A 26,236-nucleotide genomic window follows, 5' to 3' on the forward strand; every position below is an offset into this window, starting at 1 on the left:
TAATGAAGAAGAGTGCACTGATTTTATTCCTGGATCTGGTTTCTCAGCCAAATCGGAGTCAAATAAAGCAGTATGTTCCTGTTTATGTTAAGTGACATACATAATGTCTACTTATGATACTTCTCAATGGATTTCATAAGAGAAAAAAACTGTCCTAAGTTTCCTCTCTTCTCTAAGTGATTACAGGCCATACAATTCCCTTTAAACTCAATTATCTCACAACCAACTGCTTTGATAACCTGCTAAAACCAGCAGGCATAGTGTTATCAGTGAGCCAGAAAAAGAGAACACCCCAGAGCAGCCATCCAGCGTCTTCGTTTCTCTGCAGTCAGCTCCTTCGTATCCCTGATAACAGTGACAGGAAAATTTCTCCTCCATCACTTCCAGGTCTGTATCAGATGCTTTTCCTTTCACGGTAAATTCTCCATCCTCGGAGGCTTCTATGTGGTAATTTGCAGGGTTCAAGTGAAGGTAATCCGGAGAGTTCCACATCCTCCTTACGCATCTCCCGTTACTCTGGCAGAGGTGAAGGCTGCATACCTCAGCAGCTCTGGTCACGTTGACTAGGTAGCTCCCTAAGTCAGAGCTCACATACTGCTTCACCTTTGTACAGTTACCCTAGAAATGCAGAAACAAACGGGTTTAGTGTTCTTTCTGGCACCAGGAGGGTTAGAACATCTATGCCCACGAGGCAGTTCTTTGGACTCGAGTGACACCTAACAAACATCTTGGCGCCAGTGGTTGATGTCTTAGGCTCAGGTGCTGTAACACAGGGGATCTAGATCAGAAAAGATGAAAGGTCCAAGGGGCAGGAGATGGAACATTTGTTACACTAGGGGCTAAGCAACTGAACTTGCAAATGGGCCCCAGGGTCAGCATATAATGACCTTGCCTGCTTCCAGTTTACATCTTCTTTTTCTCCCTCTAGCTCCCAAGTTAATGCATGTGAAAAAAAAGAACAAACCTAAATTAGAAATCATGCCACAGCTGCTGTCCTCTGGCCACCTTTTGGGTGTTGTGGTACCTTTCATGGTTGTGTAGGAACCTGAATCCTCATATTCTACCGATTTATTGTCAACCTGTAGCTTCCTGGATTTTCCTGTTAATTATGCTCAAATATCAACTGCCCTGGGTTCTAGACTTCTAGAATTTGTGTATACAATTCAAACACAAGAAAGCTTAGAAGGATGACTAGATTCATTTTTTTGTGGGTCCGTTATGTGTTCTAAACAGAGACCACCTGGTTTATGCACTTCCTGCATTAAACTTCCTGATGAAGTGCTTCTCGTGAGTCACATGGGCTGGAGGAGAACTATCACACCTGGAGAGTCAGGAATTCCTTCTCCCCATTTCTACCTAATTCTCCTATTGGACAGAGGAGACCTAACCTTATATTATCACAGCTTCATGAAAGATATCTAGGCAGCAACAAGCTGAGCCTTTGAAATTCTAAGAATAATATCAGAGCATCATGAACTTGCAAAAAATTCAATTTAACAAAAGTTTTGAGGATACAAGTATTACAATTCCAGGAAAATGTATCACACTATAGAGATATAAACAAACAACATCTGGAGATACAGAAGAGATTGTGACTAATGTGAATTGGGGAAAACTAGGAAGACTTCTTCGAGTAAGTAATATGTGAACTGGGAGAAATTTGAAGAGACGTATAAATCTCATTTTAAATGCTCTTAATTTTTAGCTAATTTCCCCATAGAGGACAAATACATTCAATGTGGAGATTAAAAAGATACCATCTGTTCCTTCTTCTCAAAATAGGATATAGCACATTTAATAGTAGTTAAATGGAAGGGCTTCGGAGTCAAACTCCGGTTAATGCCAGCTTCACCATTAACTAGCCTAACTAGATGTTACTCTAGTTGGATTTCCTCTCTTGTGTCTTCCTCTATAAATGAGGATGGTAGGCCGTACCACATAAGGGTTATTATGACCAGTAAGTAACTAAGTCCAAAACAAAGAGCATTTAGCACAATCGTAGCCTATAATGAATGGTCAAAAAATGTCAGTATTCTGATTACTATCTTAACAAATGTTAATAATATTATTGAGCACCTTCTATGTGTTGGGCACCGATTTGGACTTTAATTCTAAAGCTGGTTTAATGTGGGAGCCAGGAGAGTTCCAACTGGAGTTAGCTCTAGAAGAAAAGAACAAATACTTTAAATAATATGAACTATGCCTTCGAGGTACTGCCTTACCTCAGATGAAGTTAAGTTCATGTCTCCCCAGATAACAATGCCCGCAGCTCCCAAGGCAGCACTTTCTCCGATAGTACTGATTAGATCTTGCTAGATTGAAGAGAGTAGAGTTTATTATTCATTTGGATATAAAACAGCATGCCAGGGATTAGGGTTAGAGGCTGAGTTCATTATAATAGGATGATTTTCCACTCTTTTTAAGACTTTATTTTTAAGTAATTTCTACACCCGTGGGGCTCGAATTCACAACCCTGAGATCAAGGGTTGCACACTTCACCAACTGAGCCAGCCAAGCATCCTTATTCTCCACTTTCTTAGAGTAACACACATATTGAATGAACCAAGGCTCAAAAATTACACTCCATAATCATATGGAAAAACATTAAATATTTTTGAAGAAGATCTTGTATTTTGCCAAACAAGATATTATTTTGATGACAATCAGCCTGTAAATAGCCACCAGAAGCTGTTTAATCGAAGTCATCTAGGGGCACATGCACACAAACCAGCCTTATGTACATGACCCAGAGTGTTACAAAAGTGTTTGCTTCTCTAAATGTGAAGAATACCTCACCTTCCTTTTGGCTAAATTCTCTTTCCAGTGTGCAACGCCCCCCCCCCCCCCCCCACTTCCTGAGAACTTCCCCCCTGCAGTGACTCAGAGGGGTTTTGTGTCACTTGGATCCCAAGGCCAGGCAAAGTAACACAGTGTTAAGGACCTGCAGGCTCTGATTTGGTCCAGCCCTTATATTTGGTCTTGGAAATTATTTGTGTATCATTTCAAAGTATCTGATTTAATGGGCCTTATTTGTGATTCATCTAGTCGTGGTAAAGTTGCCAGCCTTTTGCTCAATATGGTTAAGGTAAACAAAAATAGAATCTCACCAGGGGTAGAGGTATTTGGGTTTTGTAGTCCTAAAAGATTATTGTTTTAGTGTTTAAAGATTAACATGAAGCAAGGCCATTTCAGAAGGCAATTAGGATTTAAAGGTATGAAGTTGTGTTACGGGAACTGGTCTGGATCACCCAGCAGAAGAACCAAGAGGCACTCAGAGATCTTGGAAGGCAGGAGGAGGTTTATTTTACACTGGTGGGCTCAGAGGAGATCATTCTCCAGAAGTTTGAGCCCAGAGCATCCACAGAGGGGACAATTTACCATGTTACTTCCGCATTCCTCATTAGTAGTAATTTGGTGCCTGAGGCAAACAGGGTGGGAACAAGAACCTGGAAGAGAAGTCTTCAGGCAGGGACTGAAATTTCCTCATCAGTCCTGTTGGCCATCATATAACAGATTTTCCCCTAACAGTTGTTTTTCTCATTTAAGTTCCTATGGTAGGCTTCCTAAGTAAAGTTACTAAATTATAGTATACTCTCCCACTGTTTAAGCTACTAAGCATTCAGGGGTGCCTGGGTGGCTCTGTCAGTTAGGCATCCAACTCTTGATTTTGGCGTGGGTCATGATCTCACAGTTCGTGAGTTCAAGCCCCGTGTGGTCGAGCTCTGTGCTGAGAGTGCAGACCCTGTCATTCTCTGTCTCTGTCTCTGTCTCAAAATAAATAAATAAACTTTAAAAAACAAAAAAAGATACTAAGCATTCACCTTTTACCCCAAGGATGAATTTCCACCAATTATATGCTGGAAAATGTAACTGGATGATTTGGTGGGGAATAAAACCAGAACTTTATAATTGAATTTTACCTGGGGCATTTTATATTAATATCGACACTTGAGAGAGAAATCTTATCTGACACTTTTATAGTCCACTCAAATTAAAGTCTTTACAATCTCATTTTTTTAAGTTTTTTTTTTCTGGAAATCTTCAAAAAAGGAAGAGATTTTGGTTTGAACTAATTTCTCTTTCAGACTCACATCTGTTTCCATTTCTGTGACCACAGTGTCTGCTGAATAGGTCAGACCTGACATAACAAGAAAGGAAGGAGTTTCATGAGGCTCTAATGAGTTAGCGGAAGTGAAATGGTTTTGAAGATTATCTATGATATGATGACTATGGGACAGAGCAGGAGCCAGCCATATGGTGCCCAGAAGGAGTACTCTACTGGGTCCGTGTCCATTGCCTCCTTTGGCAAAGATATAATGGAGTAGGACTCCTCCCTCCACTCACTTTGAATGCGGTGAAGCCATATTCACACGATGTAATCAGAGGGGCCAAAATCTCCCAATGGCCTTCCATGAATTCCTGTTACATGTATGTTACACCCTTTCCAGGTGTCTTAGTTCTTGACTCTTCCGGTTTTTTTCAGTCTTTGTTCTCTTTGCTTTTAAGTTTTGGAGGTTTCTATTGAGATATCCTTTGGCTCAGAGAGTCTTTCCCCAGCCATGTGCAGTCTACTAAATAAACTCGTCAAAGACATTCTTCATTTCTATTACAGTGTTTTTGATCTCTAGCATTTCTTTTTGATTCTTCCTTAGAATTTCCATCTCTGTGCTTACATTGCCCACTTTTTTTTGTATGCTCTCTACCTTATCCATTAGAGCCCTTTGCATATTCATTACAGTTGATTTAAGTTTCCAGTCTGATAATTCCAACATCCCTGCCATAGCTGAGTCTGGTTCTGATGCTTGCTCTGTCTCTTCGAATTCTGTTTTTGCCTTTTAGAATGTCTTGTAGCTTTTTTTTTTTTTTTTTTTTTTTTTGATGGCTAGACATGATTTAATCTTTTCTTGATAGGCAAATAGCTCATAAAAGGAACTGCTATAAATAGGCACTTAGTAATGTGCTAGTAAGATGTAGGGGGAATGGAAGGGTTCTATAGTCCTATGATTAAGTCTCAGTCTTTTAGTGAGCCTTTGCCTCTGGACTGTGAAACTCACAAGCTGATCAGTTATGTTTCCCCCTTCTCAGGTAGGATGGGGTTAGAGCAGGGCATTTACCTTCTCCCTAGTGGAAGACTAGAGCCAACTAGAGTTGAGTATTTCCTTTCCCCAAGTTCACTTAGTCTCTGGTAAGTCCCCAGGGGGTTTGGCTCTGGTTAAAATAGCTTCTCCTGAGGGCAGACCTTGTTAACAAGAATAAAAGGCTCTGGGGCAGCTGGGTGGCTCAGTTGGTTAAGCATCCATCTCTTGATTTCAGCTCAGGTCATGGTCTCACAGTTCCTGAGATCAAGCCCCATGTCAGCAAGGAGCCTACTTCGGATTCTCTCTCTGCCTGTCCCCTGCTCTCTGTCTCCCTCAAAATAAATTTTAAAAAACTTACAGCAACAACAAGAAAGAACAAAAGGCTCTCAAGTATTCAAAATGGTTCTTTTCCTCCTCCTCCCTACCAGATGCATGAGATTTCACTGTGAGTACCTGATAAGCTTTTGGAGGTAGAACTCACAAAAGTATATCCCCCCTACCCATGACTGAGTCCCCTGAACTTCACACTGAGCCTCCAGCAATTCGTCAATTATAGTTCTGAAATGGTGGGCCTACGCGGCCGACTCCATCTTGTTCTGTGTCCTTCACCTTGACCACACCTCCTCCCCTTGAGTAACCCCCCCCCACCTGCCTAACAGGACTCGGACCCTTCCCCAGCCAATCGGCTGAGACCACAGCCATTACCTCACCAACTGCCTTAGACCCCAATAAAACCTTTGTCCTTTTGAAACTCGCTCTCTCTCCCTGGTATCTCACCGCTGCGTCAGTGCAGGTAGGGGATTCAGCTCGAGCCTAGCTCGAATAAATGCTCTTTTGCTTTTACATCGGACTCAGCTCCCTGGTGGTCTTTGGGATCACGAATTCTGGGCATTACAGTTCAGGTTTCCCAACTCTGGCAGTGGTCCCCACAGAGGTTTCTGACCTAATAAGCTGTGATTCTCTATACTCACCTACCTGCCTAACTTTGAGGGCAGCAATTGGCTCTGTGTCCTCACTTCTCTTTGAATCTAAGAGGGGTTGATTTTTCAGTTTGTTTTGCTTTTTACTTTTTAGGATGGAGTGGCAATGTCCAAGCTTCTTACCATGCTGAGCTGGAAACCCCAACTCTCCCATGAATTCCTTTGGGTTAAAGCATTGTTATCAGAGGAAAGAGGGAGACTCAGCATTTACGTTTCGTATTGATAGTTATTGATCCGTACTCAGCAAGTAAGGAAGCTGCAGGTGTTTGTGGTGAAACCCACACCTTCCCAAGTTGATTATCAGTTGGGAATGTTAGTTTCTTCCCAATGTAACCTTTAGCATCATTATCAGAGTAGAGTTTATTGGAAGGGATTCAAAATGGCAAGTCTTCATGCACATGTTGACTGGAGATGAGGAGTCAATGGCAGATATTAATGCAAATTTGTCTACCAAATTAGCCCACTGTCACCTAGCTGAGAGCAGGGTGTTGAATGAATCACAGAGCAGCTATGTTTGGGGACCAAAAGAGCAAGGGCACTTTTCAGTGAGGGAAGTCACAGGTAAAATGCCTCTGGGAATAAACAGGGAGCACGTGAGAGCATGAGCCACATGAGGGATGTCATACAAAAGAAGAAATAAGACAATAGTGCATGATGTAACAGCAACAAATCTTCCAGGCCAGGTCCTAGTGTTTTCTCCATACTCGGGTTTCATTGCCTGATGCTCAGCACAGTGCATGTAAGGAAGGTGCCCACTGTGGGGAAGTGGAACATCACTAATGAGCTTCCCTTGGTGCACCAGCAGAGGGAAGGTTAATTAATTTTAGAGAAAAACATCTTTAAATCTATTAGTCAAGAAAACTCCTTTCATTATTTTTTAAAACATAGCATCAAGATATATTTAGGTTGTGTAGATGTAAGTAGCATAGACAATCTTTGATGTGAAATAAGGTGTTAACTGCCCCTATGTCATCCCATCAAGCAATGGCTGCTGACTGAGATTCCATTCCTACATATTCCCTTTCCGAGTTTTAGGCTTCAGTACCTGTTCAAAAGTGACAGCTATACCACATATATTTTTGTAGTGCCTCACATTTTCATATACAATGTTCTCATTTGATTTTCATAATACTCCTGATAGGTAGGTAGGGCAGGTAATACTGTCCCATTTTATAGATTAAAACAATGAGGCACTGAGGTCTGACAGCTTAAGAATTTTGCTACTTATTGATAAATTGTTTTTCTAATCCTAACTATAGTAAAACCTTGGTTTGCAAGCATAATTCTTTCCAGAAACATGCTTGTAATCCAAAGCACTTGTATATCAAACCCTCCAGAGAGATGAAGGTTATTGTGTAGGATGACTTGCACCATCACTAATGGATGTTGACTATAGTTTAGTATTAATAAATTCTTGCCATATGTTCTATTTAATGTAACTGGAAATAAGGCAGCAGAGGAAATGGTCTCTATCTGCAGGTTGCCTGACCTAGAATGAAGCAAAGCATTCCTAAGCTTACTCTTGAACGGAAAAGCAAAGAACTGTCCATAGGTACATTGAACTGACAAAAAATACACCAGTGCCAGTTGTGGGCACCTTCCAACGTTCTGAAAAATCACTGATTTCTGCCAAACAAGGCAGCCTGAGACCGACCATCGGAGCATGGGAAATGACTGCCCACATCCCTGCAGAGACAGAGAGACTGAGAGAGAGAGAGAGACCCATTGGCTCACTTGTGATCATATGAAGTTGGGCATCATGTACTACTCGTATGGCAAGACATCACTCGTTTATCAAGTTAAAATTTATTAGAAAAGTTTGCTTGTCTTGCGTAACACTCACAGAACAAGTTACCTACAATCCAAGGTTTTACTGTATATGTGTGTGTACACATGTACAAACACACACATACACACACACACTCTAAAGTGCGGATATCTAGGTGCCTGGCTGGTTCAGTCAGTGGAGCATACAACTCTTGATCTCAGGGTTTTAAGTTCGAGCCCTACAGTGGGTGTAAAGATTACTTAAAACTAAAATACCTTTGGGGTGCCTGGGTGGCTTGGTCCTTTAAGTGTCTGACTTCAGCTCAGGTCATAATCTCATGGTTCATGGTTTCGAGCCCCACATCAGGCTCTCTGTTGTCAGCACGAAGCCCACTTTGGGTCCTCTGCCCTCTCGCTCTCTGCCCCTTCCCCACTCATTCTCTCTAGCGCGCTCTCTCAAAAATAAATAAATAATCTTAAAAAGAATACAGTGCAGATATCTTTGAGAGGATTGGACATGGAAGCCATTATTAGTCACTTATGATTTGGTATAAATGCATATCAGGTTTTTAACAATTTGTGGGCAGAATTTTTATGGAGAATACAGTAAAATGGTGGGTAAATTGAGGGTTTAAAACATTTGGAAATACCTTGCCATTCCGAAAGTTTTCAGAATGATACAGAATGAGTCCTGGGACTGCCAAAGAGAACTGTTGCTAGATGAGACCCTAACTGTTGTTCCTTCTTTACTTAGAACAAGTATTTCTGAGGCTGTGGCTACTCAAGGAAACTTATCTAGGTTTACAGACTGTGCAGAATGTACCAATAGTCTAAACTAATCTTTTGAAATGAACACTTTGTCCCTTAAAGTTTGTTGTTTCTTCCAAAAGTGAATTTATTATCACTAAAGATAGAAAACTTGTTTGAGCCAAATATAGAAAAGGAAACGAAGTTTCATAGAAGAAAGTAGTATTTAAGCTCCAGGGTCAAGACTATTTTGTAAAGATCTAGATAACTTTGTAAACCTACCAGGCAGTACTGATTTCCTATCATTCTTGATCATTTGTTGCTGACTTTTCTGGGAAGTACAAATATCAGTTCACAATAGAGACTTTTTTTCCCTTACTTGTCTCATTAATGGCATCCAAGGCATAGCATCTACCAAATCCTGATACATCGCGTCTTTTCCTCCTCTGAGGATTAAGCTGTACTCTCTAAAGGCACCATACATGCCTAGTGGTCATGCTAAAGCCCTCACCTGGGTATGTCCTGAGCCTCCTCCTTTAGATGTCTCACACTCAGAACATCTTTATATCTTAATACACGCTGGTGAATTGAAACTTGTAATGGTGGGAAAGGAAGAAGTGTGATAAACTCATAGTACCCAGTAATATCTTAAAATACCCATGTGAAAGCCTGAACAAGTCTCCAGTTTTCTTATCATAGAAAGTTTACACATAATTGCCCAAGTCCAACCGTTAGAGTGGCATCCACTTTTAGATTTTTATCTCTAGAAGTTTCCATTTGAGTGACTACAGTAGCAAAGAGAGAAAAAGGGAGAGAAATTGGGCTGAAAATTCATCTATTTTAAAAGTTACTCTTATGGTTTGTGGGTAATGATGAGGTTTTTGGGGGGTGACAGTGGGGTTCGTGGGGTCCGGAGCCGACGACCAAGAAAGAATTCTTGAAGATGTCTTTGGTACTGAAAGGTGTTTTATTAAAGCACAGGGACTGGACCCATGGGCAGAAAGAGTTGCTGCCCCTGGGCCATGAGGAGAGACTGGTTATATACTATGGAGTTGGGGGTGGGGGAAGTCCTGGGGAAGTTTCCAGTGAGATTTTCATATGCTAAAGAAGATTCCCAAGATACTGGAGGCCTAGCTATTGTCAAGCTAAGGTTGTTTTTCCCTCTAGGAAAGCATTAGCATTGAGACAGCAGGGAGTTCCTGGAGAAAGTTTTACTCTGCCAGCCTCAAGTATTTGTCAATGGGCTGCAGATTATAAGGAAATTTAGTTCTATCTGCCATTTCCTCCTGCCTGTGTTTCCCACATCACTATGGAGGGGTGATGGAGACTTAGGTCCTGCAGACTATGAGCTCTATCAGTTAACCCTTTGTTTTCCCCCTTTCCTTTGTTCTTGGGCAGCCAGGAGTGCCTGAGGACTATCACACATCTCCCACCTGATTGGGGGGGGGGGGGGGGCTGGGGGGGCTAAATCTGTAGAGCCACCTATTTTTGCAGATTCACCCTTAAGCCTCTTGAAAAAACTTTTTTTAGTTTAAAAAAATTATTAATTATGGAAACAGACACATATAAAATTTATTACCCAAACCATTTCTAAGGGTACAATTCAGTAGTGTTATATATATTCGCATTGTTGTGCCTCACACCTTTTATGAAAACTGGTATTATACATGAAAAGAAAAACTTTTTTTTTTCTCTTGACATTAGATGGTGAGGCCAGAAGCAAGAATGCTTCCAATTACACTTCCACATGTGTGAGCAAAGTATTCCATTTTATTTTTTTAACGTTTATTCATTTTTTGAGAGACAGAGTATGAGTGGGGGAAGGGGCAGAGAGAGCCGGAGACAGAGAATCTGAAGCAGGTTCCAGGCTCTGAGCTGTCAGCACAGAGCCCCACGCGGGGCTCGAACTCACGAACTGCAAGATCATGACCTGAGCCGAAGTTGGACACTCAACCGACTGAGCCACCCAGGCACCCCTATTTATTTTTGAGAGAGAGAGAGTGTGTGAGTGGGGGGAGGGGCAGAGAGAGAGTCGGAGACAGAGAATCTGAAGCAGGCTCCAGGCTCCAAGATGTCAGCACAGAGCCTGAAGCTGGGCTCAAACTCACAAACCGGGAGATCATGACCTGAGCCAAAGTCGGACACTTAACCAACTGAGCCACCCAGGCACCCCAAATTATTCCATTTTAAATCATCCTCTCTGATTTCCCAGCCTGTTTGCCACCAGCCGTTTCAATAAAGGCCAATAGCGAGGGATGGTCATCAAAGCTGGGGAGGAGGCAATAATAGTTGTTATCACCTTCAAACCTTCCCTCCATACTGTGTTCCTTAAAAGAATAATTCTAAATAAGATCATTAAAATTCAGTTTGCATAAGTAAAGAGTCTAAGAGGATGGCTAGTCAAAGAAAGAATTAGGCTCCTTTCTAAAAGACCACTAATTGGGAATTCTTCAATGAACATAATTAACAAAAGAAATGTTTCTTTTAGAGTTAGGGAGGAAATCCCCCCCATCCTCAGCAAAGGGTATCTTACCTTAGAAAGAAAAAATAAAGGTTCCTCCCTGTAGCCTAGCCTTGTGTAAACGAACACAGGCAGAGCATAATCGTGGGATGTCATGGTGGAGATCCTCATGGATTCGTGCACCCGAAATTGCGAGAAGCGCAAAATGTTTTCGTTGTCTCCAAGAGATTTTCTGACACCAATAGAAGGATACAAAGCAGCACTGCTATTCCAGAGCCAAGAGAGCTCATTGTTTCTCAACACTTCCTCTTCCGGGCATGACCCAGTATAATTCGGGGCATAAACATTATAATTGTGGCAATCAGGATATAAATAATAACCCCATAGGCCCTTGGGTCTACTCTTCATTCCCAATTCGATGGTTTCCTTCATGAAAGCTTTTGCACTTTCTTCAAATGTTGCTTTGGCTAAATATTCAATATCAGTAGTTGATACATTCTCTTGCATATCAGAAATCAGCTTTCTTGACTTCTGTCTGTAGACGTCTTTTGTGTTCCAGTTACGGGCCCACTGGGGTCGCCAATATTCCCAGTCGATAACAGCAAGTCCACTGAAATCTTCAGCAGGGATGTAATAATTAATATCTTGGTCAGCTTTCTCTAGATGTACTTGCAAACTTATGTTCTGAGGGAGACCCCCATTAATGGGAACCCCCTGTGATGTATACCATGGATAGTATCCCAATCTGTTGACGTAAAATATGGTGACATTTTGTCCCCTGGCCTTGGCCAGTGGGCTTCCAATCACCTGAAACATTTTCAAATTTAGTCTTATATTGTATTTTTTCAAACACTGATCCGTTGGAGCATTCCAAGCAGCTATAAAAGGTTTCCTTTGATAAATTGGAAGTCGGGCAGGTTTTAGAGAAGAGATAGACTTCAGAATAAAGAATATGAGCAGCCATGATGTGAGATGTATTGGTTGAACAACACAAAACCTTAATTGTCCTTCAAATAATACTTTCATGATAAGATAAAACCTTATCTTCCGCCTTAAGGTACTGTGGAAGACCTGTAGGGAGAAGTAATTTTCTATTAGCGATAATTTTGAGGAAAAAGACTCAAATACTGGGTGGATATTATTAGATTTTAAAGAGGACTATACATAAATTGAGATACAGAAGCAAGTGTAGTGACTGAGTTTCCATTCAGGGGCAAGCAATGCAATTCAATAAAAATTCATGGAACTTCAGACCCTATGCCCAGAATACAAAGTGAATAAGATGTGGTTATTCACTTGCGGTTGCTCTTGAAAAAGCTTATGATCAAATAAAAATGTAAAATTATACCCATTATCATTTTTGAAAAGTCATCAAATCCTAGGCACTAAGCTTAAGTACTTTATAAAATATTCATCTCATTTAATCTTCTAATAACTTTGTATTATCTCACTAAGCCAAAAATGTTGAGATGCTTTCCCAGCCTTCCTTGCAGCTAGGGTGCTGATATGCAATCGCAGTCAGGATCCATCCTACTCTGGACTTTGAATTGAGATCTTGGGAATCAAAGAGCCTGAAAGGTGGTGGGGCCAGAAATTCCGGCGTCCATAAATGGCAGGGCCTCTCAGGGGCATTCAGAACCTGATATCCATGGTGTTGGTGTTAAGTGGCAGGATTGTCCTTATGGGACAGCACTTCTCTGCTCAAGTCAGTGAGGTTTTGTTTTGGTTCGTTACAACCAGGAAGTCTGGCTGACGGAGGTTTTTTTCCATGGAATCTGTGGCTTTTGAGTATTTCCGTCCGCAAAGCGGTGTGCTGCATATTGTATGTAATTATCATTTTTAGCCGCTAGATGTCACCAGCTAAACCGTATAGCATTTGTGAGACCTAGGACACTGAGGCAAGCCAAAATTTAAAATAATTTATGAAAAATAGAAAACCTGTACAGACCAGTTACTAAAATAATGTGTAAAACTTTATTCAAAGACGTTTAAGAAGTGCTAAGTAAATGGATATAAACAAAATATCAGTTTGGGGGCACCTAGGTATCTCAGTCAGTTGAGCTACCTGACTTTTGGCTCAGGGCAAGATCTCGCAGTTGGTGGGTTCGAGCCTCTCATCAGGATCCCTGTTGTTAGTGCAAAGCCCACTTCAGATCCTCTGACCCTCTCTTTCTCTGCACCTCCCCCACTCACACTCTCTCAAAAATAAAAAATAAACATTAAAATATGTGTGTGTGTGTGTATATATATATATAAGTTTTTAAGAATTATGGAGGTATTTTCTTCATCTGTGAATTGAATAAATATGTGTTCCTCCACAACACGAAGATGGATAAGATTGCTTATCTTAGTAACTTGAAATATGTCACACTGAAGTATAAATTATTATTTGAAGAGAGCAGTATTTTCAAGAGGATATAATTTTATGCATACAACAAGAATCATGGTCCTTTAAAATGTCCCTTTTCTTTGATTTTTTATTATATTCTGCCTTAGGATAAGAAAAATGGATTTACTTGCATATGTGTTCATTAATAGGGGAGAAAAAGCTTTTATTTAAAGGTAAAATTCAGCTCATGTTAGAGAAGGCTATAAATGTATATCAAAAAAACTATATATATATATATATATATATATATATATATATATATATACACACAACCTATCAGAACACTCACTTTCTGCTTTGGGTTTTATTCAAAACATAGCTTTCCACTGATTATTGTTTCCCCTTTGGTCAGCCCCCTCATCACTGCCTGCAAATCTTCACCCATTCATTACAAAGTTACCAAGTTATTCTTTTCTCCTTATCCTGGAACATTATTATTCCCCTTATTCTGGTTACTGGAAGGTACACACGCCATGGCAGGTGGCAGGCCAAACTCCTAATCAAATGTACGGATTACACAACAAATACGGGCAAGGTAAGTAAGGAAAGTTCAGTGCCTGTGTCTTCTGCTTGCTGTATGTGTCAGCTTTCTGCTTCCCACGCAGGCAGGTCACGGTGCTGGTACACCCTCTGTCACTCTCCTAATTAAACATGGCTTTCTGGGAGGAGATCCCTTCACTTGGCACCTCTGCAAAGTGTTTTTGTCCCCTGCCCCCATTATGCAGTCATTGGCTGCCTGCTTACCCACCATTTCACCAGGGAACCTACGCATGCCTTCCCTCCCAAACATGCCCTTTGCTTCAGAGCTCCTCTGGACCCCCTTTAGTTCATCCTGCCCGTGCCACCCAAATCCCCACTGAGCTCTACCTGTATCTCGACCAGTCATGACAGCGTAACAGTCTGCAATTACCCACCCTTAACCATGAGTCACCAACAGCAACCTTCCTTGTCTTTCTTCCTCCCCCCCTCTTACAATCTACCCAGAAAGGTCTGCTTCTTTAAGCACATCTCTAATTGCTGGAATTTTAGGAAGAGTTGGCAAGATACTTGGGGTGGGGATGAGTGAGGAGTGTCACTTGGACTTCTCCCCTAAATTTTATCACCAGTTTTCTCTTCATAGGAACAGGATTTGTTCTGGGAACATGTATGAAGGACTAGTTCCCTTCCTTCCACAGGGAAACTTCTGCGAAGACATTTTGAAGGCCCCCGAACAAATGATTCCCAGCAAAGTGGCACATCCCTGAAAACTTGAGGATAATGGGAGGTGGTTTTCTCCTCAGACCCGTGCCCTGCTGGAGAGAAGAGCCATAGTGAGGAAGGTTTAGCTGAAACTACTCTGACTCGGCTTCACAGTTCTGCTCTTCTTAGCCCACTAAAGGAGAATGTGAAAAAATAACAGAAAAGTGGGGACCGCCTCATATCAAGCAGGCCTCAACCCTTACCTCATTATGGTTCCCCCATCCTGACAGTGAAGGATGGTGGAGAAGGGGGGGAGGGCTTGAGAGAGACAGGCATGCCATGTGCAGATACAAGAGTCTGCAGAGAAGTTTCTATCCTCCGTTTACTATTTCCCCTCTCACTCCTTCCCCACAAAAGTTTAGTTGCTTGTGACACGTTAAAAAAAAAAAAAAGCAACATCCAGATTTCAGAAAGTGGAGGCACTTAGAACTATGCCGTGTTATTCTCCTATTAGACAAACAATTTCACAGAATACCGACCTCACACAAGTTTAATCTCAGACTGTAATAAAATGAGACAGAGCAAGGCCACTTTTTCATTTTGGCCAAGCACACATAAAAACAAGGTCACTGTGCAACCCATAAAATATCAAACATCCTTCTCTCCTGTTGCCGGAATGACTGCTATTCTTTACCCAAGTATGGATATGTGCTTGCTTTCTGACAACATCCAATATGGAGAAAATCTGCGTTTTCTTAGACCTTCTGCCAGGTCACTCAGCTAAATCCTGAGTTCTGTCATAGGCTCTTGCTGACAACCCTCTTACTGAGCAACCTCACAGTTTCTCATGCTGGGCATTTTCCCTTGCTGGAACCCGTAATAAACCCAACCCAGTTAACTGTAGGTGCGTTCCCAGTAGTCTTTGGGGCATTGACACCTGTGTAAAGACACTACTGAGCATTCGGGAAATTTTTATTGAGCACCTTCTATAAGCCAGGTTCCCACCCTAAGTCCTAGGAATATTGATCAAAGCAAACAAAAACCCCTGCCCTACAAGGCTTGAATCTTTGCAGGGGAGACAGACAATAAACAAGATGAGTAAATAAAGTAGATAGTAGCTTGGAAGGTGGTAACGGCAGAGAAAAAAATAAAGCAGGATTCATTTTAGATGGGAAGGCTTCACTGATCTGAAAGAGAAAAGGAGTAAGCCTGGAAGTTTGGGAAAGCATGGGAGGAACACAAATGCAAAGGCCCTGAAGCAGGAGGATCTCCGCCCTGTTTGAAACACTTCAAACAACCCGGTGACTGGATAAAAGAGAGAGGTAAGAGACAGGGTCTTGTAGGGTCTTGTTGGGACTCTGGCTTTCACTCTACGTGTGATGGGAAAGAATTAGAAAGTTTTGAGAGAAGAATGGCCTGGTCTGAACTGGGCTTAACTGGATTCCTCTGGCTGCTGTGTTGAGGCCAGCCTGAAAGGGAAAGGGCACAAGAGAGAAGCAGCAGAAGCCGATAAGGAGACTCTTGGAATAATCCGGAACACAGATGAATGTCGTGGAATCCAGATATTCAAAGTTCACAATGTTTTTAACGATCGCCACAATGAAAACTAATAATATTATAAATCTATAAATTAATCCTGCTAGTTTGCGTTTAATTGTGATTGCAACTCCAAATTCTAAATAGAGGGGAATACTCTGGGAGTGCTTTGAAAAACATACACACCCATCCAGTAATGTATTTGTGAAAGGAATTAATTTTCCAAATCTACAACTCTTCTTTTTTTCATGATATTGAGTTTTTTTTTTTTTTATCAAAACCTTTAATGTGCCAAGTGTCTGCCTGTAAATCCATAAGGTTTAAAAAGTATCCTCAAAGTCCTAATCCCTAAATGGGGATCCCAATGAACCCCGTTTTTTTGGAAATTTAAAAATGCAATGTTTTATTTCCAAACCTTTGAGGAAAGCGTTGGCCAAAGTGATATTTTGCTAATAATAGAACTATAAGCATAAATATTTATCAGAATGGAAGCTACAGCACGGCCACTGAGTTCAAAGCTGTACCCTCAGCTCTGCAGAACTAATTGTTAATCTGCTTTTAATAAAAGCTTATTAAAGCAAACGCCAATAATAGGCTTCTGTTTTTCCCTCTGAAGGATGTTCCTGCCTTAGTCTGATTGTCAACTGGTGTCTTATCCTGATGGTTCTTAAATTCTTCTCATGAAATATCAACATTGTGAAAATTGGCTGTTCCAGCAGGAGAAAAAATACCCTTTGATGGGTAGAAGTTTCTCAATTAAGTTTTTCCCCTACATTTTTCTTAAAAACTCAGTGCCATTGATTTAAATAGAATCCACTTGGGGCGCCTGGGTGGCTTAGTCGGTTAAGGGGCCGACTTAGGCTCAGGTCATGATCTCGCGGTCTGTGAGCTCGAGCCCCGCTTCGGGCCCTGTGCTGACAGCTCAGAGCCTGGAGCCTGTTTCAGATTCTGTGTCTCCCTCTCTCTGACCCTCCCCCGTTCATGCTCTGCCTCTCTCTGTCTCAAAAATAAATAAACATTAAAAAAAAAATTAAAAAAAAAAAATAAATAGAATCCACTCTATGATGATATCCTTTAAGTCCCACAATTCATCATTAGGTACTGAGTTTTATTATAACTCTATTTTGTGTTCCATCAAAGAGCACTGATGTCCCTCCGTCTGAACAAAATTTAAAACTACTGGACTATCTTGATTGTATAAAACCACTTCCTTCTCTTCCCTCATTTCCTAAAAGATAAACTTAAGTTTTGTGAGTATATAAAAATGACTATTTCAGTGTCACTCTTGCTCATGGAAAATTCGCTCTTCAGTGGGAAAGGCCACATTTTTTTATGAAGCAAGAACGATTTGCATTTTATGAAATGTTATCTGAAAGAGAGTATAATTGTCCTTATGCAAGAGTGTATATACTTAGTCTTTGTCAAAAAAGTATTACTTTCCTTTAGGACTTGAAATTTCTTGCAGCCAAGATCAACAGCTTTCTTGGAAAAGCACACAAAGTCTCAGGACCACGTTTTGCATAAAATGTTCCCTCTGTCAACCTGTTTTTAACTAAGCTCCTTAAAATAACATTAGGTTAATTTGAATCCTCAGCTTTCTAATTAATGTTTGTGAACAGTAAATCAATCTAGTGGTCTGTGAAATGTTACATAAGTCCTTTCAATGTCCATAGTCAAGATGATAACTTACAACACCCCCTTCCTCCAAGATATGACCCAAGTCATTGACTGGAAGAACTGGGATATTAGGCAGGGTAAACAAACAGAAACTAGGGAAGGAGAGCTGAGGCAGAACCCCGGGCCTGGGGACAGGAACCATACTTACACAGGAGAGTTTGACCTGGATTCTTCACATACTAGGTCTGAATGTCAGGGCACAAGATTGGAGTGGAAGCTGCAGGCATGTGAGACACCAAAGGTTATAGTCAGATCACAATATTTTAATTTAATTTAATGGCTTAATTTTATATCCTGCCTGAGTTGTGACAGGAATGTCTTGGAAACTACGGTTGGACTGGCTTTTTTACAAATGGCACCCATCTCTCTGTATAGCATACATATTTTAACAAGGTAAAAATCTGAGCAAGGTAAAATGTGCAGGCACAGACTCCAAATTGTTTGTAATGAGGAAAGAGTAAATGACCATGGGGCATTCCCAAAGGAAACGGAAAACTGGAAATTTCTATCTGAATTACAAATGCACAAAACTTTTTACCTAGAAATTCTGCTTCCATGTTATTCATTGCAGCATTGCCCATAATCATCAAGTTTGGAATCGAATGTCCATTATTCAGAAGTTGTGAAACTGTGGACTTCTACCCAATGGAATATTATGCAACTATACAAAGAATGAGGTTGTTTCTACATATTGACATGGATATTCACCAGATACCATAATTATTCTTTAAGGTATATATTTGTTTTATATACATATTCATACATATATTTAATATTTTTAAGAAATAAGATGTGTATAGAATACTGCCATTATTTTTCTGAGAAAGGGATATACTTATATTTGTATTTATATTTATTTGTTCATGTATATGTATATAGTTTGAGTACTAAGAAATATATCTGGAGGGACACTCAAGGACTAATTATGTTGCTTGTCTCCAGAAAGGAGAGCTGGTGGCTGAGGGAAAAAAGTGGATGGAATTTCTTTGAGTGGCAACTTCTGAGATTTTTGTCCTATGTTGATGAAGAGTTATTCAAAACCATTATTTGAATCAAAAAATAATAGAGTTCTCTTGAAACAAACAAAAAAAAAAGATATAAACTGATTCTGATTATAGGGAATCAGGCATGGCTTCCTGAAAAGTTAACATCTGAGTTGGATTTTATTACATAGATCATTTTTTTATCAAGTTATTTGAGAAAAGGTATGCTTTTCTGAAATCTGGCAAGAAAAGCCCTTTTTAGGAAAAAAGAAAGTCCCCTCCCCCCTTTATTTGTAGTTGAAGTAAACACCATCAGCCTACACTTTAAGTTACCACTGTATACTGACATGTGGGTATTAAGAGCTAATTATAGCTTGGTTAATTATCTATGGCAAAGAAGAACTAATGGTGGTTAATCGTTTAGTAGATGTTCAGTAGAACACAGAAGATAGGCTTGAAGAAATTGATTAGTAGCATTACGCACCACAAAATGCTGTGCACAATATGAGTACATTATTTCTTACAAGTGGAAAAAGATGCTATAGAGAAATAGGACTTCTCTGATTGTAAACAGTGCAAAACTCCAGTCGCAACCATAAAAGTACTTGGAGGGACTGAATATGAAAACGATAATTTGGTTCTTCTTTCCCTGACTATGTTGTAGTTTTGGAAAATTATCCAACCTAATTATAAATAACTCAGGAGGGCGGATTTTACCTATTCAACTTCAGATCACTTTTCCTTGGATTTCTTAAGCACTTTAATTCCATTGTATTTTATCCAGTTATACCTTTCTGACAAAGCTTAAATTCTGACAGTTTTTTTCTAATTCTTCAAATGTTCCTGGCATTATTTTTATTCCTTTTTATTCTTCCTCACACTTCTCTCTAATAAATACTTTCTTAAATCTTACTGCTTTTACAAAATTTTTTCCAACTATCCTTTTGGGCTATTTTACAACACAAAATAAGGACATTTCAGAGGTCGTATAACAGAAGCCAGTATGAAGCAGAGCTCAAAATCTTAGACTCCAGGGCTAGTTACCATTATCAACACACTAGAACAAGTTTCACTGTCTGTCATATTCAGTTTTTACTATTGTTGTTTCAATTAGTCTTTCCAATGTGTCACAATACTGTCTTTTGGGGGGATGATGATGATGAATAATGATTGTATATTATAAATCCAAACACAGTATAGATGTCTGTTTTCTGCTTATGAGCTACATAAAGTGTTGGCTGTTGAAAATTAAAATTATGAACATAAATTCTAATCTTTAAAATTTATGAATATGGGATGGAATCTTGCCCACCACCCCTCCCCGCATGTCTCTCTGCAACTCTGTAACCCTCTTGCTGACATTGTCACACAGGACAGATTTTCTGCCCAAGATCTCTCTGAATTGAATTGCTCTCTGGACTTCTCACCACTGTGGTCTGATCTCCTGGTACTCAACTGAATCACACCTGAGTTTGTAGTGCCCACTGGCATGGCAACTAATGTTTCCTACCTGAAACATCTCCATCAACCTTTGGTAAACCTGAACACAAACTGTCAAACTCATCAAAATTAAGCTATCTAAAAAGATTGTGGCACATGAGGGAAGCAAGAGCTTGTGAAATCATGTTTGAGTGTATTTTTCTTTACTCTTTAGGTTTGGATCTTGTATGATCAGCTATGTAGCTATCTCCTATCTTCTTCTAAGGTACTAGGCTTTCACTACAGATACACCTGCTGGATGATGATGAAACTCTTGATGTTGCAATGGACTGTGCCAGTTAGGCTAATCTCCATCAGGTTTAAGTAGCAGATAGTATGTAGTAATTATTGTGCAACCAAATGGATTATGCTTTGTTTCCTAAAAAAATAATAACAAACTGTTGAAACACCAAATACAGTATCTAACTAATCAATAATTTGCATGCATTTTAAACAGATCATTAGAGAATGTGTCCTCTACTTTGGTTATCCATTCACATGATATGAGAACTGTGTTACATTTGGATATTGGTAAAGAAAGTTGAGTTTCTGCATTAATGGTAGTTAACGATAAATATGGCATCGATACTTTTTCATACAAAGATTTTTTAATTTTTTAAAAATAAGTTTATTTAATGAAGGCCATCAATTGCTATCTAATTTTGCAAACCATATAACTTGAAAATGTTTGGAAATAGATTTTAATTTCCAAATGTAACCTTGAAAGGGTCTCCTGTTACAATGAGGAAATTCAGAAATGTTCCAATTGCAGGTTCTGGGTTGGACCAAGGATCAAGTGAGGTTGTTCTGGAATGCCTATGACAGAGGTAGAGCAATCCTAACCAATTCTTGAGCCACCCAGTATAATAGGTCTAAGAAATAGAGCTCCTTGAAGAGTGAGATGTGTTGTTTTCAAATATTCTTGATAAGAGGGAACATGGAACTCATTTATTTGGACCAATTATGGGCACTGGGCCTGTGCTCACTTAAAAGACTTCATTCTGTGAAAAAAAGACAACTGGAAACTGTTCCTGTCAGAAATTCGCAGCATCTACACTTCTATTATATGTTGAAAAATTCAAGGAATGTGCTACCCTAAGGAGACTAACAGTTCAACAAACAAGTAATTATAGATGATGATGTAAGTATAACTTTACTGAACTTGATGAAGCTTTTTCCGAGAAAGAACCAGGTTCACAAAGTTTATTGCTAAGAAAATATGGTAGCTATCATAACTCTCAAAAAATCGTAAAGAATATGAACTCTGAACCTCTGCACGTGAATTTTTTATAACTTGTTATTTTCTAAAGTTTTTTTTAACTTTTTCCATTTAGCATCTTTTCAACTCTTTTCTCATGACTCCACTTAAATGTTAAAAATCTGTGAACACTTCAACATGATATCTTCCCTCCATCATCAAACTGGATTCTGATTTACAAACTAGGCTGAAATAAATCAACATCAGTATCTAGATTCAGGAACTGGCAAAGAGGTTAGAGATACCAAATTTTATTACACTATGTTACTCAGCTCATAATTCTTCAAATCTTTTATCTTACCTTTGATATATGTAGACAGTGAAGTAGACAATTTTTTTCTTCATCATTAGGAAATTTCTTGACTTTAAAGCTTTCTCTCTCTACATTAAATGGTTTATGATTTATCTTTCTTATATTGTTTTGGTACTTGTTCTTTCTTTTCTGGAAAATCTAAATCTATCTATCTATGTGTATATCCTTTGCCCAATTACTAAGAGATTTCCTTATTGGAAATATCTTTTGATTATCATCTCTAAGTATTCATTCTCTTTATCAGTATTTGGAAAAGACCTATTTATATGAAAAAATCCATTTTCTCAACCCTTTTAAATGTCATATATTTCCTTAAAACTGAATTCTTTTTCCAAATAAGTTCTCTAATACTGCCCATCAGTGTAGATACGATAACAATGGAACAGATCTTTAAAAAGATCCTTCACTAAAAACTATGCAAAAATTAAATCTTTAAAAAATAAAATAAAATAAAATCTTTATCCAATAAAGAAGTGCTCTTATAGTCTAAATAAAACCATTTAGGTATATAAAGTTAGCTTGAGGAATCCTTCACAGCTATCAGTTATAAAAAATATTAAAATTGTAGCTCAGTCATAAAGCCATACATTCCTGTGCCTTATTTACAGTTAGTTTTCTAATCTACTCTGAGGAACACATTCTGATGTTATTGTGAGTTAAGTATTAGGTTATGATAACCCAACATATTGCAAAAAGGTGCTTTTCAAAGAAATTATGCATGTAGAGGAGAAATGAAGCAAGCCTTGAATAGTCATTAACATGACAATCATTTTCAAAAACAAATGTATAATAAAAAACTAACTGAAATTTAACTTATAACTGTCAGTGACAAATGTATTTTGTACAGTGTTAGGTTCATAAAAGCAAGCTCACATTTTGAAAGGTACAATATTTGAAAAGTAAATAAAGTTAGGCCAGAAAAGAAATTGGGGTATTCCAAGAAATAAAACAAAATTAGTTTTCTTCTAAGTCCCCTAAGAAAGCATATTTTTAAAAACAGTCCTTAAATTTTTTCCAACAGAACAAAAAGTATATTTTACCTTTGCTTTTGTTTGCTGCTGGCCCTTTAGTCACCTGATGCCAAGCAGAGGTTGAGTGGCAAAGGATGCCTGTGGTGGCTCAGAGAAACATGTCATTACAGGGGTGACTCAGTCCTCCAAGTTAAACTGGAGGGTTGCATTAAATCTCTTTATAACCAAACTCAGACTGTCTTAAAAGCATATTGGTATAAATGACCATTGCTTTCTGAAAATACCCAACTTAAATTCACTGACTTAAGAAGGAAGAAAAGAACCTTTGATTGAAACTTTAGTTGGAAAATAGAGAGGTAAAGAAAACTATACTTAAAGATTTCCAGATTAAAGAGAAAATAGGAGATCAAGTGCTTTGTGTACTACAATGTATATTATTTAAAAAATAGATTCTAATGGGCTGTCTTTGATCATAATGGAATAATTAACTCTTGGTAAGTCATTAACTATCATCCTGAGTAAATATAACATGAATTTACTAGAACAAATGGTTCAAGATGATGCACTAAGCACATATATTTACTGCATCATTTTCAGCATACGTCCTTAGAAAAAAAATATTATATGGGGCATATATATTATATGGCTCAGTCAGTTAAGCGTCTGACTTTAGCTCACGTCATGATCTCACAGTTTGTGAGTTCAAGCCCCACATCGGGATCTGTGCTGACAGCTCGGAGCCTAGAGCCTGCCTCGGATTCTGTGTCTCCCTCTCTCTCTGCCCCTCCCCTACTCCTGCTCTCTCTCTCTCAAAATTAAATAAACATTAAAATAATAATAATAATAAAGAAAGAAAGAAAAAAAAATCACATAAAGCTGAAAACAAGAAGTGGTGACATGACCCAAAGGCTGAAAACAGATTGAATTGAATCAGAAATTTAAATTAAAAGAAAAAAAATTGTAGAAAGTTATTGCAGAGGTATGAGCTGTTCCTTCCATTGGCGAGAGAAACCCTAAGTACAGTGACAACAGATCCAAAAGAAGAAGCATGTTGAGGACTAATTATCAGAGCAATCAATAAAATATTTCTTCCAGTATAGCAGAACTGGTGAGGCCACTCAACTTCCCAGACTATGTAGACTTTATTTTTTTAGGTTTGTTTGAGTGATCTCTACACCCAATGTGGGGCTTGAACTCACAATCTTGAGATCAAGAGTCGCATGCTCTTCCAAAGGAACTAGCCAGGCACCCCTTGACCCCAGGACATTTAAAATCAAAGAAAGATCTTCCTAGGAAGGTTTCAGAGTTTGGCAATTGGACCAAATACAAAAGCAGAGTTGAACTGGTCTCCGCAGTGGGCATGGAGGGGATAAAAAAAAGGAAAGGCTGCTCAACCCAAGAAGAATTACATTCCTCTTTCATGTTAAGTTTCTCCTTACTTTGATCATTGTGAGGGTCCTACCAACCTGCCTGTTTTCTTTTCACATGCTCCAGATGGCATCTGACTTGTCAACATGCCTTAGCCCCTTTAACTGTCTGCACACAGTCCACCCTCCCATTCAACCTAAGAACCATGTTGAGTAAATATGTCCAAACACACACGGAGAGAGGAAATCCCTATGACAGTCTTTCAGTTGCTCTGGTCCTTCATGAATATAAATAGATGATCAAAGACCACCAAACATTTGATACACATGAACAATATGAAATTAATAAAAGGAACAATTGATCTTAAGGAAAGTAGAACAGAATAAAGTGTATAAGAAGAGCAACAATTTAAAAAAATCTAATTGGGGCGCCTGGGTGGCTCAGTTTGTTGAGCGTCCGACTTCAGCTCAGGTCATGATCTCGCGGTCCGTGAGTTTGAGCCCCGCGTCGGGCTCTGAGCTGACAGCTCAGAGCCTGGAGCCTGTTTCAGGTTCTGTGTCTCCCTCTCTCTGAGTCTCCCCTGTTCATGCTCTGTCTCTCTCTGTCTCAATAAATATTAAAAAAAAATTTTTTTTAAATAAAGATAATGACAAAAATTTATTAAGACCCAGTATAATTATGACATTCTGCTTCTGATTGTGAGGTGAAACAATTAAGAAAGTGGGGGAGGGGCGCCTGGGTGGCTCAGTCGGTTAAGCGTCCGACTTCAGCTCAGGTCACGATCTCGCGGTTCGTGAGCTCGAGCCCCGCGTCGGGCTCTGGGCTGATGGCTCAGAGCCTGGAGCCTGCTTCCGATTCTGTGTCTCCCTCTCTCTGAGTCTCCCCTGTTCATGCTCTGTCTCTCTCTGTCCCAAAAATAAATAAACGTTAAAAAAAAAAAAATTAAAAAAAAAAAAAAAAGAAAGTGGGGGAAAAACAAGTGTCTGATCAAAAAATTGTGTCCAAATAAAAGGTACTGTGATTTTTTAACAATTAATGGGAGGTAAGACATAACACTGCTCTAATCAGACAAAGGGTCATTGTTTAGGCATTTCAGTAGAGGGATGGTCACTTTCTAGGTTTCTAACAGTGACTACTAACCATCTTGGAAAACATATTTCATTTACTAATGTGATTTATAGAATTTATACGCTGTTTTGCTCACAGATGCATCCTTTATTAATGTCTCTTAGAGCATTGTAGCACAGGAATAGAGTTTAAGTTTTGATCTTTTATAAGAAAAATAGATGGGGCACCTGGGTGGCTCAGTCAGTTGAGTGACCGACTTCAGCTCAGGTCATGATCTCATGGTTTGTGAGTTCGAGCCCCGCGTCGGGCTCTGTGCTGACAGCTCAGAGCCTGGAGCCTGCTTCTAATTCTGTGTCTCCCTCTCTCTCTGTCCTTCCCTTGCTCATGCTCTGTCTCTGTCTCAGAAATAAATAAATATAAAAAAAAAATTAAGACCTAAATGTGAGACAAGAACCCATCAAAATCCTACAGTAGTAAATGGGCAGCAATATCTTCAACCTAGGCTGCAGCAACTTCTTATTTGACATGTCTCTAGAGGCAAGGGAAATAAAAAGAAAAATGAGCTATTGGAATCTCATCATGATAAAGAGCTTCCACACAGCAAAGGAAACAACAAAACTAAAAGGCAACCGATGGAATGGAAAAAGATATTTGCAAATGACATATCAGATGAAGAATTTACCAAACTCAACACCCCAAAAAACAAATAATCCAGTGAAGAAATGGGCAGAAGATATGAACAGACACTTTTCCGAAGGAGACATCCAGATGGCTAACAGGCACATGAAAAGATGCTCAACATCACTCATCATCAGGGAAATACAAATCAAAAACCACAATGAGATACCACCTCACACCCATCAGAATGGCTAAAATTAATAGCTCAGGAAACAACAGATGCTGGCAAGGATGCAGAAAAGGGAGAACCCTCTTCTCAGCATTTGTGGGAATGCAAACGCTGATACTCTGTGCAGATACTCTG

At 39.4% G+C, this 26,236-nt stretch overlaps 1 protein-coding gene and 1 long non-coding RNA gene across 2 annotated transcripts in view; one reads left to right on the forward strand and one right to left on the reverse strand.

Moving 5' to 3' along the window:
• Nucleotides 1-18,151, reverse strand: HYAL4 (hyaluronidase 4). The gene is made up of 4 exons (XM_025929957.2): nucleotides 17,963-18,151; nucleotides 11,106-12,104; nucleotides 2,223-2,312; nucleotides 1-618 (listed from the first exon to the last, which is right to left on the reverse strand). Exons 2-4 carry the CDS (start codon nucleotides 12,057-12,059, stop codon nucleotides 217-219), a joined length of 1,446 nt encoding a protein of 481 aa, XP_025785742.1. The 5' UTR covers nucleotides 12,060-12,104; nucleotides 17,963-18,151; the 3' UTR covers nucleotides 1-216.
• LOC147583084 (uncharacterized) overlaps nucleotides 15,595-26,236 on the forward strand; it is a 27,941-nt gene continuing 17,299 nt past the window's right edge. Inside the window, exons 1-2 of the long non-coding RNA XR_015242806.1 lie at nucleotides 15,595-15,923; nucleotides 18,386-18,546. This is a non-coding gene — a long non-coding RNA (uncharacterized LOC147583084). The remainder of the gene's footprint in view (nucleotides 15,924-18,385; nucleotides 18,547-26,236) is intronic.

The sequence above is a fragment of the Puma concolor genome, chromosome A2 (genome assembly GCF_028749965.1).
Source record: "Puma concolor isolate L17-30 chromosome A2, mPumCon1.1.hap2, whole genome shotgun sequence".
NCBI classification, from domain to species: Eukaryota; Metazoa; Chordata; class Mammalia; order Carnivora; family Felidae; genus Puma; species Puma concolor.

Excerpts from the sequence above, each read along its gene's own strand:
- HYAL4 (XM_025929957.2), bottom strand. The coding sequence starts at position 12,059 with ATGAAAGTATTATTTGAAGGACAATTAAGGTTTTGTGTTGTTCAACCA. Across the intron at positions 2,313-11,105 it reads CTTTATTTTTTCTTTCTAAG|CAAGATCTAATCAGTACTAT; the intron begins GTAAGATACCCT and ends TCTTCAATCTAG. Across the intron at positions 619-2,222 it reads TGAACTTAACTTCATCTGAG|GGTAACTGTACAAAGGTGAA; the intron begins GTAAGGCAGTAC and ends CTGCATTTCTAG.